Source organism: Tinamus guttatus, unplaced genomic scaffold, assembly GCF_059628265.1.
Source record: "Tinamus guttatus ecotype Peru unplaced genomic scaffold, ASM5962826v1 Tinamus_guttatus_pri_ptg000079l, whole genome shotgun sequence".
Lineage (NCBI taxonomy): Eukaryota > Metazoa > Chordata > Aves > Tinamiformes > Tinamidae > Tinamus > Tinamus guttatus.
Window position 1 is genome coordinate 555,008 of NW_028288613.1, and position 15,634 is coordinate 570,641.

At 43.4% G+C, this 15,634-nt stretch overlaps 1 protein-coding gene across 1 annotated transcript in view; it reads right to left on the reverse strand.

Moving 5' to 3' along the window:
- Positions 1-15,133, reverse strand: part of JAKMIP3 (Janus kinase and microtubule interacting protein 3) — a 37,425-nt gene extending 22,292 nt beyond the window's left edge. The window contains exons 1-3 of the mRNA XM_088520027.1: positions 15,091-15,133; positions 8,180-8,377; positions 2,364-2,861 (exon numbers count right to left, since the gene is read on the reverse strand). Of these exons, the coding sequence (XP_088376153.1) occupies positions 2,364-2,861; positions 8,180-8,314 (633 nt within the window). The 5' untranslated portion in view covers positions 8,315-8,377; positions 15,091-15,133. The remainder of the gene's footprint in view (positions 1-2,363; positions 2,862-8,179; positions 8,378-15,090) is intronic.
- Between the last annotated feature and the right edge of the window lie 501 nt (positions 15,134-15,634).

Genomic DNA, 15,634 nt, shown 5'->3' on the forward strand with positions numbered 1-15,634 from the left:
GGAGAGAGAGATGTTATCTGGAAAACCGTCCATGCTGCCATGAGAGGAGCTGCCGCCCGGGCTCGGAGCGGCCGGCGGGACAAGCAGCAGCAGCAGCAGCAGGTGAAGCGGGTCCCGGCGCAGCCCGCGGCCCTTCCCGCTCCAGCACCCAGCGCGACCAGGACTGCGGGAGGTAACGCAGCCCCGCGCTGGGGTCAGAGCACCCAGCCCGGAGAGCGCCACCGCGGAGCCGAGCGCGCCGCAGGCACCCAGGAAGCGCTAGGGCCTAGCAAAGTGCCGGCATGGCGCCACTTAGTGTGGTTAGATAATCCGATTCTTTCAAGAAAGATTTTTTAAGTTTGATTTTCAAAGGCAATTTAGAAATCATAACATCAAACCACTCTCATCTTTACAACCACAAAGATAGTTATTTTACAGCTGCTACATTAGAGGCCATTAGCCTGGACTTTTCACGTAATGCAGTAAGTTTATTTAGGATGTACATTAGCCATCCTTTCATTCTGGTGTATTAAATCAATGCATCTAGTCATGTAAGAGAAGTACTTACACTGCAGCATATTTTAATAGTATTGACAGATCAGTTGGCCATAAGTTATTTTAATACCCTCTTCATAAACATAAGATAACATGAGAGCAAAAACAGCTGGATGCCCCCCAGCTCGCGGGAGGAGGCAGCTGAAGCGAGGACCCGCAGCGGGATGGCGTCCGGCCGGGAGGCCGGGCGAGGCGGCCAGGCTGGCCAGGGCCCCGCGGCCACCGCGGCGCGGCCTGTGCGGGGAGCGGGGCACGCGCCACGCGGCCGCGCGCTCCACACGTGTTCTGCATGCTCTGCACACGCCCCGCACGCGCTCTGCACGCTCCACACGTGTTCTGCATGCCCCACACACTCTCCGCACGTGTTCCGTACGTGCTCCACACACACTCCACACGCACTCCACATGCATTCTGTGCACTCCGCACGTGCTCTGCATGCTCCACACGCATTCTGTGCGCTCCACATGTACTCTGCACGCTCCGCACACACTCCACACACGCTCTGCATGCTCTGCTTGCGCTCCACACGCGCTCTGCACGCTCTGCATGTGCTCCGCACACGCTTCACGCGCTCCGCACACATTCCGCACATGCTCTGCACGCATTCCACACACGCTCCGCACACTCCACACACGCTCCGCACACGCTCCACATGCGTTCTGCACGCTCTGCCCATGCTCCACGGGCTCCGCACATGCTCTGCACGCTCGGCACACTCCGCCCGTGCTCCATGGGCTCCGCACGCGTGCTGCACGCTCCACACGCTCAGCACCCCTCAGCGGGCCACGCTGCACCGTTCGCGTTTGCCAGCACACGACAGTCAAGCAAGGATGACTTACGGGTGGCACAGGTGAATTTATACAGACACCGAACAATACAGGAAAGCAGGGCAAAACCAAATGAAGGCAACTTCAAAGAAAAACTGAAACAAGCCCCAAACGTGCATCCCAGAATACAGCTGCTATGCTTGTCCCCGTGTTCTTAATAATCACAGCAGCAGTTAAGGGATACAGCCCGGCATAACAGCCGCGCACTCGAAAGACTCTGAATGGGAACAGAAAGGCAAAGGCGCAAAACGGCAGGGGCAGAAACCGCGTCTGCCCGCGGCTCCCGGCAGGACTTCTCCCTTTGCACACCAGCCCTCCCACGCGACCGCGGTTCCTAACTTCCTCCTCGGCTGGCACTTCCCAATGAATTCCCCGGCTATTGCAACTTGCACAAATATCCTGAAGGGAAAAAAGTTGATAGCATTTAACAAAACCCGTGTATTGGATGTGCAGTTTGTATTCAAGAAGAGAAATTTTCACAAATGTTTTTTCTTTAATTTGCTGACTGTCCATTCTGTAGACCCCACAGACAGTTTTATCTCTGCCAAAATTTGAAAACAAGCATGAATTTAGATGGTATTAAAATTTCAGTAATGCCTCCCATGCAGGTCTCCAAGAAATTCCCAGATTCTATTAATATGAAGCAGCTTATTAAAATATATCCTGTAGAACATGAAGGTGAATCTTTTGTAGAATTCCCCAAACCTAGCTAGTAACACAAAGTTTATTCCTGATATTTGAAAGATGAACAATCTAAACAGGAACTGACAGGGGAAAAAAAAAAGAAAGAAAAGAAAAAAAAGCTATATAGAGCATTCCACCAGTTCAGAAACTTTACCACCAGTAAAAGGAAAACTAATTTAAAGTAAACCACTAACCTCATTCATGAGGTGCCTAACCTCATTCCTCATGCATTTATCCAAGTCCACCATTAGACTTATGGTTATGTCCTGTAGTAAGATAAGCATTAGGAAGAAGACAGATGCAGATAACAACACATACCAGTCTGCGAATTTCTCTTTCACACTCTCTCTTAATTCTGCTGATTTCCTCTTGATGCAGGTGATATACACTCCTTATCTCGGCTGCTTTAATTTTGTCAGCTTGGATTACCATAGTTAAAGCTTCTTCCACTTGTTTCTTAGCCCCTTTAAGCTCTGAAATTTCTTGCTGCATTTTTATTTTCTCAACTTCAAATCCTTTCTTGGCCTCCTCTTTCGCCTCTGTGAGAAGCACTGTTTTAACTTTGTCGGGAGCCCCATCTCGTACCGCGTTCAGAAGGGACTGTAGTCTCTGGATTTCGTTATCTTTGATTTTTATTACTCGAAGTAGCTCTGCTTCGTGCTGCCTCAGAAGTGCCTCTCGGACAGCCTGCAGCTCCTTCATTTTTTCTTCATGCAGTTTGACTTTGAGCTCTGTTACCACTACTGTACTCTTGTGCTGCTCGTGCTCTTTGATCTGCTTAACTTCCTGGTTCTTCTCTCTTTCCAACTTGCTGACCTAAAAGGAAAGCCAAAAAAGTAGTGTATTTACCAACAAAATGATTAACACTAATTATATTACCTAAAAACGATGGGGTGAGCCACTTAATTAGCATTTAACATTATATGTCTGTGCCTTAGAGTGAAAGGCCAGGCTTCTGAATCAGGATTACCAGAGGTACAAGTGCACATTTGGCCTTTTGCTAAGGCTTTATGATCAAGCACTCTGGTACATAGCAAAGATCCCCCCCCCCTTTTTTTTTGTCTTCTTTTTAAGAGGTTTCAAATAAGAATAAGGTCAATGATCTCTGTCTCACAACTGCTTTGAAGTCAAAAACCCATCCTTTGTTTAACTTCACCATTCCCTCAACCTTTCCCAGGATTATGAAAGGGAAATCTGTTCTATTTAGTTGCATTTCTTGGCATGAAAATATACCCTAACCAAAGCTACACAGCAACATTTCCAGCTGTCTGGGCCTGGAGTTGTAAGAGGTGATCCTGTGTGTAGCACAGACGCCCAGCGCAGATCCCCGGTCTCAGCAGCCTCCTTTCTCAGAGCTGACCCAGAAGCACAGCCAGTGCTCACCTTGCCATCAGGAGAGACGAGGCAGCTCCATTTAATCAAAACCAGCAGTGAAAGGCACTGAAACCCTTGTAGTACAACTACGACTTGTATTACAACTTTCTGAGCACAAAGAGTTGTTCATTTCTCTATTTAAGTGATTGCTGCAGAATGGCAGGTACTAGAAAGAATATTTCCAACATGTATTTGTACACCAAAACCCTGGTAACCCAGATTGCTGATTACTCATCTTGAATAACATCTGCATGTTGTGAAGGCCAAGTTCAGTCCCAGGTCAATAAGAGTTAAGAACCACCAGGCTGCTGTGTGGTTGGACACATTACATTTTAATGAAACCTCGTTAGATGGACTTGGTCAAGCTTACACGTGCAATTAAAAAACAAAATTATTTGAGCAGAATTTCTTGGGGAAAAAATGACATTTTTAGGTGCCTCCTTTCACATTTTTTTATTTAATCCCAATCCTAACTACATTATTTTTTCATACAGATACAGTTAATGAAATATTTCCTCTTTTGTTAGGTTCATCCTTCTAGTCAGTCACTATCACTCCAAAATTACAGGAACTCTTTGGGGGCCTAAGAAAATGGAGCAAGAATGAGAAATCTTTGCTACAAAAATTGCCACATGGTAAAATCAGCTGCAGCCTGTGTTAACCCATATTGGCTCCTCATCCAGTATTTCCAAATTAGTGCGCTCATTGCCCATTACTGTGAATGCTGCAGGAAAAGGCTTGTGAAATATTAAACATTTTAATTTATAGCACATTTACCCTTCACTATACCCACAAATAGCAGGGAACAAAGTCTAAATTAAGACCGGTAGAAGAACGGAGCTATTTGATGGCAAATACCAAAAAACTACGTGCAAGAGAAATATAAATTTAAGCCTTTGGAGTCTAAAGGCTGCACAGACAGTCTAACAATCTATCTTTTTCTGGCAGATAACAGAAAGATATTAATTTTGAGTAAAAGAGTGAAAAGAGGACCTCACACAAAATCCAACCAGCTTCAAATAAATCAGCTCGGATACCAGCAGCTGTGTGTTTTGGGGACCGGCCCCAGCACGGTGAAGCACACAGAGCCCTGGCCATTTATCCTGGCTTCATCCCAAGAAGCTGATAAATTACTCCCTAATGACCCCGTGTGGTGCCAGGGCTGGGCTGTGGCTGGTGCCAGCTGCAGCCGGCCGCAGTGGGGACCGCCCTGCCCACTCTGCTGCTGCGCCCGGCGCAGCCCGGGTACACGGCGAGCGGCTCGGTGCAGCCAGCGGCGCAGCCCGTGCCCCGCGGTGCAGCCCAGGTACCGCGGCGAGCGGCACGGCGCAGCCAGCGGCGCGGCCCGTGCCCCGCGGTGCAGCCCAGGTACCGCGGCGAGCGGCACGGTGCAGCCAGCGGCGCGGCCCGTGCCCCGCGGTGCAGCCCGGGTACCGCGGCGAGCAGCACGGTGCAGCCAGCAGCGCAGCCCGTGTCCTGCAGCGCAGCCCGTCGCTGCTTGCGGCAGGGCACGGGCAGGTCGGGGTCAGCTGGCAGGGCGCTGGCCACAGGGACCCCTCGGGTCACCGGCCGGCTCCCTGCCACGCTGCCTCCCCGCCACGCACACCTTCCCCTACCTATCAGGGCTTTCTAGGTGTTGGCGCCTGTAGGAAGACTAAGGAACATGATTAATTCTTTTTTATTCACCTAATATACAGTGAGAAGCCATCTGCTAGCAAGTTGTTTTGAAACTGTAATGGTTTTGTCCTAATGTTAGAGGTGCATCAGTGCGAGTTAAAAAACGTGCAAATAAAACACTACCTAGATAACAGCCCACACAGATAACGGCACCTTCTCAAAGGCTGATTTTCTTCAAGTACATTTTGAATCGTGAGATACTATCAGGAAAAAAAAAATTGTTCTTGTATGTGATCTTTCCCATATTATTAGCATTTTTCTCAGTTTTCTCAATTTCAGCTGTGCAAATCTTTTGTAAAAGCAAAGCAAATGCACTTCCAGATTTTTTAGCAGATTCTCACTATATTTCACAGCTTATATTTCATCCATCTTTTTCACTTTTCAAAATGCAAATGCATTTATTTTCACGGGCAGCAGTAAGTTCAATGACTTGCATAGCAAATATGTGTCATATCAGAGTTCAAATTCATCGCGATATCAACAAAACTTTAAAGATTCATTTCACGTGAAGAATGTCATTGTGCTTATAGGTAAAAAATTGCTTTGCAGTGAGCCTAAAAAGTGATAAAGATATATGATAAAAAACTTTTTTCCTATCAGCTTTTGCTTTGTATTTTAGCCTCAAAATAAAATTAGTAAAAACCGGAGCCAGATTTTTTGAAGCATGACATTAATAACACGCAGTGATTTGCTACACATGTAAGCAGGTTTGTGCAGTATGCTGTAGCTATCCGGCGACTAACCTGGGCACTCTGTCCTTTTCAGGTCTCCTTGGCAGCGAGTGCCAAACTCACATGCCCAGTTGCATACAACAAGTCATACTCGCTTTGTGAATATACCATTTGTGAGTAAGAAAATTGTAATGACAAGCAAAGCTCCTGACAGAAAAGAGAATTCTTAATTAAACAGAGGGTTGGGACAGGATCCAAACTCCACTGAAATCTCTCACGAGCACCTGAGCAGGCTTTGGGTGAAAGGTTTAATTCTTGGTGATGACTTGATAACATACTGCAAGTCTTTCTACTCAGCTACCACAAATGGAGTTCCTCAGTTCTGTCCCCACACAGGTTGATGAGATGTAATGCTTAAGGATTAGCTGCAGGAGAAATCATGAAACAATACAGGAGAATATATGACTAGAGAAGCCACTGAAAGCTGGTTTTGAACAGTGTCCAGGAGGCCTCAGCACACACTGCAGCCTTGCAAAGGAGCTGCGCGGTGGGTGCACTGAGCTTGTGATGTGGGCAAATGCTGGAACGCTGCCTCATAGAAATCAGCATCCAGTGTGCAAAATGGCCCTGCACAGAGGATTTATATACACACACACGGGCTGCTCTCCCATCACCTTTGAAAACCCAGCGTTGGGAGAGGCAGCGAATGTTTGTGCCGAGGGGACAGGGAAGGAGGCACCGCGTGTCTGCCCGTCTCCGCCAGCGCCCGCTCCTCTCTCGTCTTTTCTGCTCTGCAGTGCTTGCTGGACCAGCCTGCGCACATCTCTATGAACTGAAATTAATAATGGACATGCTGCTGTATCATAAATAATTATGGGAGGCTCATCGGGAAAAAAGGCCCAACTCAGTTCTTGCATCTTACTTCCTCAGCTGACATAATAAGGTTTCCTTACTAATAAAAAGCCTGAGGCTGTCTCATAAATAAGAACACTCCAAAGATTACAGACCCAAACACTGTAAACGGAAAGAAGAAATTCTGACATTACAGACAATTCTCTAAGCAGTAGTTTATGAAAATAAGAAAAAGATATGAAAAATCTGCAGCACAACATGTTTCTAAAACACAGTTCTATTAAAAAAGAAAAAATCACCACATACCTGTGGAAGTTTCTTTGAAAATGAGACTTACAGGCTACAATGCCAAATGATGATGCAAATTCACGTTAAAATGTAGAATATAATTCTGTCCCTGGCATGATAATGCATGTCTGTATTAACATTCTTGCACAAAAAAGAACAAAGTATACTGAAGTGAACTAATTAGGGAAAAGCAAGTAAATTTGTTGTGTCCTCAGCGAGGAACAGGATGAAGGCCACTACTACAAGCTCTGAAAACTTAAAATTCAGACACAGACTGCAAAGGCTGTCCCTCACAAAAAGGATCAGTGAAATAGTATTGCATAAACTTTGGCAATCACAACAGAAGACTGAAGGTAGGCCTAGCGTGCATAAACTAAAAATTCTGTACAGTTTGAAGGATATTGAGCAATTAAATAAATAACATTAATGTAAACATGAAAGAAAAAGAATGAGCAAAGAGAATTTCAGAATAACACAGAATTATCTACAAGGAGAAAGAAAGAAAAAATGTTTCAGTGAAAAAAAGGTATAGCGGAAAGAGTCCTAGTGAGAGATATTGAAGATACAGACAGCTTCTGGCCTACTGCTCTGATTATGCCATCTGTTGTGGACAGATGTTTGTTTTTAGAGATCTTTTTCTGGCATTTAGGTATGTAGTTTCTCAACTTAATTTCTTCCTGACTCACAAGAAGAACTATCCTGTCTACAGCTGAGTCACTGCCTGCCAAAGAACTTTTGCAATTCCAACTATTTAGCTTTCCCATCTGAAACTGTACCTCTGAAGCACCATAACTCTTATAGATAAGGAATCCTTTGGTCCATACCCATTTTTAAATATAAGAAAAAAAAAAAAAGAAGAAATAAAGGAGTTATGTTTTGCTCCACAAATAATGTTAGTTTCAGTTACAAGAGTATATGCTCTCTGCAAAATTATTTTCAAATTCCTTTGCAAGTCAATGAAGTGCACAAAATGTTTACCATTTCTAGTCAGTTTATCGGTGCCAGACTTGTGGCTATTTTAAACAGTGGTCACAAACATACTTAGAGCAACACAACAGCGAGGCCTTTCTTCGTGCATGCTGTGCAGGCGCTGGCAGGATTCACCCCAGGACATGGCCAGCAGTTCTGTCCACCTGAATAAAGCTGAGCAGCAGGTACCAAAAGCAGTTCCGACTCATCCACCAGTTTGGCAAGGTGATTGTGGTTAGCAATCAGAAACAAGAGGTTATCTTAATTTTAGTTAAGAGGAGGAAGAAAAAAAAGGATGCGTACCTTACTCTTTTCTTGCTGGAGCTCTATCTGAATGTCTGTGAGCTTTGCCCTGAGCTCTTCGTTGGCCGCTTGCAAGGCAGCTAAGGCGTCGGGCTTTTCTCCCTTAGCTCGGCTGCTGGCGCCCTTCTTTGACATCGTGAAACAGCGTCCCGGGGGCTTCTCGTCCTTGCTGCCGGCCCGCTACATTTTCTTACTCGCCTAGAAAGAGGGAAATCACATAACTGCTGTGAAAGGGCCCGCTCGAGCAGGTCCCACAGTTAGCCAACAAGAGTACTGCAAGATTTGTTTCGAGCTTTTAGCAGAATTTAAGGTATTGCACCTCAAGCCAGTTCTTGCGACTACGCATGCATGTGTACGCAGTAGTGCACCATTCTCCCTTGGATTTCAGTTTACACAGGTCAGCCAGATTACAATAACCACTCCTGAGAGGGTTTCATAGGACAAGGCACACAACATAGAAACAGATCGTGCCCTAAGGCAGCTCACCCACTGCCACCTTGAGTACATCGAGGGTACAAAGACCATGTAAAACCTGAACCGCAGACCCATTTCGTGCTTACATCACTGCCAGAGTAAAGATGTGGGGTTTTTTGGCCACTTCTTTTGCACATGAATTCATTTAGCAAGATGATACAGATGTTCTGTGGGGATGTCCTGGTGCTACCCCCAGCACCATCTTGGCTTAGAGACAGCAATAACTGAGAAAATTATTTTCAATACAGGCAGACTGTCTTGTGTTCTTTAAAATACATCTCAAGGTAAACAAAGTTTGTTTTACTCAGAGTACATTTCACAAGTTCACAGTGAAAATAAGAAAATCAGAAGTTACAGAAATAAGCAGAGATTATACAAAGGCAGTGGAAGTTCTCCATAGAGATACAGGTGGTGCATTATCAACACAGCAGCTTAAATTTACATAGGTTTATCTAAGCCTGACAATAATGTAGATGTTGTATTTACACTAAGAGCTTTTGGTTAGACCAAAATAAACAGAACGGAGATAACCAAATTCATGCTATTAAACAGTAAAGAACCGATTTGGCAAAAGTAGACCTAATCTCACAGAATTCATGTATTAGGATAATGTTGGGCTCTAACTCTAGAATAGACATGAATCCATTCATAAACCATGCAACCTACATACTTCATAATGATAACTTGAGATTTGTCAGCAAAACATATAATCCTGTAAGAGAAAGTATAATATTTAAAACTACATGCATTTTTTAATTTATAGTTCAATATTCTCCAACAGAGTCTTAGCCTAGGAATATTTAGCAACAACATTTTGGAACAAGTAAGCATAATTGAAGTCTGTAGAGATTGTGCCAAAGGTAAAATATTGCATTATCAACGAAAATCAGAGATGAACTGACTCTGAACTCTTCATTTTAAGTTGCACTGAATATGCTTTGACTTAAAGTTACATCACTGTGTAATTTTTTGTGAAACAAGGGGAAAGTTAATGAAATGTCACAGGATATAACCAAGGTCTGGCCACTACACAAACTAAATACTGAATTGGCCCTGGTCCCACTGACTGCAGTTGAACTTGGCCACATAACACCTACTGCCGGGTCAGGGCCATGCACCAGGACATAGATTCACTCCAAAGAATTTGCAATCTGAAAGAGACAAAGACAGATAAAGATGGGGAGGAATATGATATTTTCTAGATGTTTATATCATTTTTATGCTGTTTGCATCCCATGGTTTTCAGAAATTATATGAGAGTTCGATGTAAAGCAAAATAACTGGCATATTAATCAAATTAAGCGTAAACCACATGGCCTTGCAGAGATGAACTTCACTGAGTTAGCACTGTCTATATTTGATCTATTTCTCATAGGTGAAGATGCAAATAGATGGTCCACTAAAATTATGTACTTGATCACTGAAAATTAAACTCTGTGCTGAGCAAGTCAGCAGGAAGGTTCTCGCTCCCCTTCTATTCTTCCTATGGGCACTCTTTTGTATTTATCAATGGCAGGAACAGACTTTGTTCCAAGGAAGCCGAGGGTTGGCTGGAAATCCCGTGCCCGCCCTGCGCCGACGCGTCCGGTCTATCCTGGAAAATGGCCGCTGCCTCCGCGTTTCTTTAAGGAATATTAACCTCAGATATTATTCATTCACATACTTTCTGAAGGATATTTTCTCATAATGAAATTACTTTGTTAAACACTACAAGAAGAGAATGCACACACTACCACACAGACTGAAAAATCCTAATTACCTTGAACACTGCCAGATTTTGCCTTTTTCCATTCCATTAAGCATCACCAATGCTTAGATGGGAGGCTCGGGCCTGTAAATTTCTGAATCTCCATAATAACATCTTCTTTTTGTTCCTAGAGGAACTACTGGTGTTTTCTCTAATAATTAGCCCATCCATTTTTCTACAACAGTAGCATTAAAGTAAAATCACAGAATGCTATTTTGAAGGTGGTTGGATGTGAAAACTCCAGACCTAAAAAGCAGATGTTGTGCTACAGTTTATTCTTCTGCAGGTTTAAACCAGCATATAGGCTGAACCAGTCAAATATATAGACTTCTCACTTTCTTACAAAATTGTGTAGATGCATATATGGATGCAAAAAATATATATATATACACACACTCACACCCCACAAAATAGAAAAGGTTGTTATATGAATTTATATGAAGTATGATATAAAAGTCTGCTTATTTGCATGCAGATAAGTATATCATTCTAATGAAAATACCACATATTAAATTTGAGGTGACCAAATGATAACAAAGGAAAGAGGCTGGAACTAACTTCCACATTCTGGAGCTTCACGGCAGTGAAGGGGCAAGTGAACTGACAGCAGGAAAGGCCTTCCCACATGGAAGAGCAAGCTAAAGCTGCAGCGACATTCTCCCAAGGAAAAATCAGCTCCCTCACCAGTACTTACAGTAATAGGCCTGATTAAAAAAGAACTACATAGAAATTATTCGATTAAGCCTTTTAAGAATGAAAAGGGGCATAATGATAAATTTGAATGTACCCACTAATAACAGCCCAGGATTAAGAGAATTCCCGGTGCGGCATTCCCGTGCGCGCTGCTCGAGGGGCAGCGCTCGCAGGCCGAGCCGGGGCGCAGGGTCCCGGTTCCCAGCGCAGGGCCCCGCGGGCGCAGGGCCGTTCCGGGTGACAACGGCGAGCCAGCCCTGCGGCCGTTACCCTTTGGCCGTGCGCTGTGTAGGAAGGGCAGCCACAAGCCTCTCGCATCATCCTGATAGAATAACAAAGCCTTCGATCCTGGTAGAATAATGAAGTCCTCATATTTTTGAGACTGGGAGAATATATTATGCACATGATTCCTGGCATGTTTGATATTGAAAACAGCATTAATAATGCATCACTGGCTGTCTTTGGTAGGCCTCATCATTCCTTCTGCCTCCTCACTCGCAATTCAAAAGCCAAGCCTAATTGGAAAATGTGTTTTCTAGATGGCAGTTTCCGAAATCAGTGGTTCCCTGCACTTACATCCCTCCCTAGAATATCAACATTTTAAGCAAAACACTATTCTTATAAATATTGACAATTGATAATGTATGATAAAGCTTTGTGAAAATGTTTCTTTTATTCTTGACAAACCATTAATTAGTAACTTCAGGGAATTTTTTTGTCTCTGCTGTGTCTCAAAATATTATAATAAAAATTAAATATGATACTGTCTTGGTTGATTTGTTTTAAATCTACTTTGCCTTCCTAATATAGAGTATTCCAGATGCTCGCATGTTAATACTCCTCCAGCCCCACAGTTCAGTAATCTAGACTCCCATTTCTTGAACTGTACAAATTCTGAATGTTTCAGAAATGTTAATTTGGATTTTTCCTTATTTTTATAAACACTTATATTTTAGCCCAACCTTTTTGATAAACACAAATGGTTTTCCAGGCAGAAATCACATTTTTTTTCTCCTGCAGAAATATTTGTTACAAGTAGCATTATATTTCCTCAGCTGCAATGCGAGAGGAAAACCTGACGTAGATTTCATAGAAACAGCCATTAGGCAGCTAGCCAGTCTGGAACTTATGAGATCAAGAAATAGTTGCACATACACAGTGCCATGCATACATAGTTACACTGTGCATTTGCTAGATGTACTCCCTGAGAATATCTGTTTTTATGTTCTTTATATAATGATTAAAGGGAAAATGCAAGTAAGTCAAATCCAACTTTTAAAGGAATGCATTTTTTTTTGACTATACTTTTGCTGAGAGAGTTTCAGGGTTAGAACCAAACACCAAATGAGAGCCCGTGGAAGACATCAGAGAGCAAGTAATGCTCAGCCACATAAGGCATCATTCAGCAAGGAGCAATTCTCATTCAAGTCCCTGCTCTTAAACAAGTGCCCTACTTATTGTCAAATAGAATGGCTTGTCTTCAAGACTTCCACTTTGTATAAAGAATTAAATATTAACTGTGAAGATACTATCACACACTGCAATATGCTACCAAAAGTCTTCACAAGTTAGAAGATCAGAGACCCACTTGAATGTAAAAGAGAAGTTCAAGACACCAACCTCTAAACTAAGGTCCTAAATTTGTCCCTCTGCATCAACAATCACTGAAAATTTCTAATCAGAACAACTAATTTTCATAACTTACAACATGGAAGAGTTCAGTTAATATTCCTACTTCTTACCATGTAATCGGGAGATTTGAACCTGCAGTTCCCATATCCCATAGGAAATACTACCACATATCAACTATTGGCTATCGTACTCATAGTTTTGCTTTCCACAAGGGATAAAGCAATGAATTTTTCCAAGCGTGAAACAAGTTCTGAGATGTACTGTGTGATTTTCCTTACAAAAAGCAACCAATTTGAACAGATGGAAGTCTAGCCAAAGTTTTGCTTAGGATTAGATCAATTCCAGCAGCAGCTTTAACAGACACATGTCAAATCCTGACTGACCTGAATTTTTCCTCAAAGATAAATCCCTCAGCTGGAGTTCATTTTAACTCACTGATGACTAGACCGTGTGTACAAATATAAAAGTATAATTCTGAAATCTAAATATATGTAGCTTGTATATATTTATATGTGCAGAGTTACTGTGTGCAGGTGTGGATAGCTGGTTGCATATGAACACACATACAAGACTCACCTATTGATTTTTCACCCAGAATTTTTACATAAAAACATGTTTTTTCACTATAAAACAGCTTGGTCTCAAATGTGTGCATGTACTACACACTTAATACCTTATAGTGATTACAGAAGAGATTGATAGTATTTAAGCACTGAAAGACACAATTACTACTACATCTCATCATGTAGAACGTGATTTTTTTTAAAATCATAAATTTTATGTCATATAAACATGCCACTCTTTCACTTATGCACCTCTAGTGTAAGTTGCTAAAAGTAATCAAGAAAATAGGCAAATTAGAAACAGTGGCTATTATGCAGAAGGCTAATTTTTCTTTTTTCCTTGGACAGTCAGCAGTACTCAAGGACGAAAAATATAGTGGTGTTATTACAATAATATTACAACAACACCTTCATCCAAATTCTGATTTAAACCAGTGCAGCTCAAAGTGATTCCACTGATTTATGCACAATTATTAGACAAATGCATTTCAGGCTTAATTCATCCCGTTTAATATTGTATCATTCCATTATCTTGAACACAAACAAACTAATGCTCTCCATTTTCCCATGGAATTCATGCCTGTATAATTAACTGCAATCAAAAGCAACACAGATGGCATCATATGATCCACAACCCCTTTATGAAAACATTTTAAGTATGTTATTAACATCCCTAAATAACTATTTAATGCTCCATCCCTCCTCCATATGAACACACAACACAGCTGGATTTGAGAGGGCGAAAGGCAGCATTTAACTAGAAACACTGCTATAAAAGAGTTTCAATTCTTGATTTTATTCTATTTACAAATAAGCTTGTAAATAACAGACTCTACTGTAGCAACAAAAACACTGGAGTTTAGATTTCATAAATTAGACTTACTCCCAGAATGACTCATCCTCAGTAAACTGGATATCGAGGAACTAGACAGCTTGGAAGGACATTGATGCAAGATAGATTTTTTTTTAAGACTGACTATAGCTTTCCAAGTCAAAAAAAAAAAAGTATTTTCATTTAGAAATTTTTGCTTCATTTCTTAATAAATGCATGTGTAATTTCAAACTGATGTTATAAACTCCCATTAAATAGCCATAGACAATAATTTGAGTGGAAAGACAATTAATCTCCCAAAGGAAAGCAGGTGTGAGTTACTAGATGCCCCTCAACCTTGAATGAGAGGCAGCTTTTTCCATGCAGAACAAGTTTATTTTTTGAGGAGTAGCTTCTTAGCCTTCTTCTTTCAGTACTAAACATCCTCCCTGAAATAACCTTCTCAGTTGCTAGGACTGCACTCTTGCTTTCAGAGCACCACTGCACACTTACTGGACAGGGAGCACGTCCTCTTGGGCTTGCCAGCCCCACCAGCAGCTGCCCTCGTTCCTCCTTAGAGGCCCCAAACCCCGCACAGGCCTTTTGAATCCCTGCAGTGACGGCGTTTGCTGCTCGCCAGCACCTGCAGTGGAGGGCTCAGCCCGCTGCCCTCCCGCACGCAGCGCAGCGGTGGCCGCGGCCGTGCACGCTGCTGCGCGGGGTGCCCTGCGCTGCCTCGGGGAGTTTGTATGCGAGGAGACGGGGGAGCCCTAGCTCCTTCTGCCCCTGCTTGCCAAGGGGTGTAAAAAGCAGCTTGGGAGTGGCTACATTTAAACCATCTCACACATTTACAAAGTTAGTGTGTACCTGCACCTCGGGATCTGACCCGCAGACAGATTTAAACAGGAAAGCAAGGATATGGGCAAGCTAACAGAGTACCTGGAGAGTCACCCTGGCGGCGCGTTGGGCAGGGGACGGCCGGAGGACCTACCCAAGGTGACAGCGCTTGGCATCAACACGGCTCCTCCCGCAACGCGACTGCCTGCCTGGCGGGAGCGATCCTGGTGAGGGCGGGACGGCCAGGCCTCAGCGGCTCACGGGAGAGCCCTCCGACATGGTCTGCGAACGGCGGGTGCTTCCTGGAACACAAAGAGGCCGGTGAGTCCTGGGGAACGAGCGCGCCCCCCGCGCAGCAACACCTGGAGAGACACGAACGTCCTGTGCTGGGCAAGCGCCGCCAAGAACACTGATGGAGACGACCAAACCGACAACGATAACCAGCTTCGGGGTGAAAAATGAGTGCAGCAAAGAGAAGTTGAAGCACCGTTACTTAATACTGGTGCTGGCATTTGCTGCCTCATGTTTGAAGTGGGTAGCACTAAGAGAATATTTGGCATGAGGACTGGAAGCAAGATGGTAAACCCTTAATAAATATAATAAAATCAGAATCATCTGCACACATTGCTACACCATTAGCTGCAACTGATACATGACTTTAAGTACACAGGTTTCTACCACATGACAACATCAGAGCA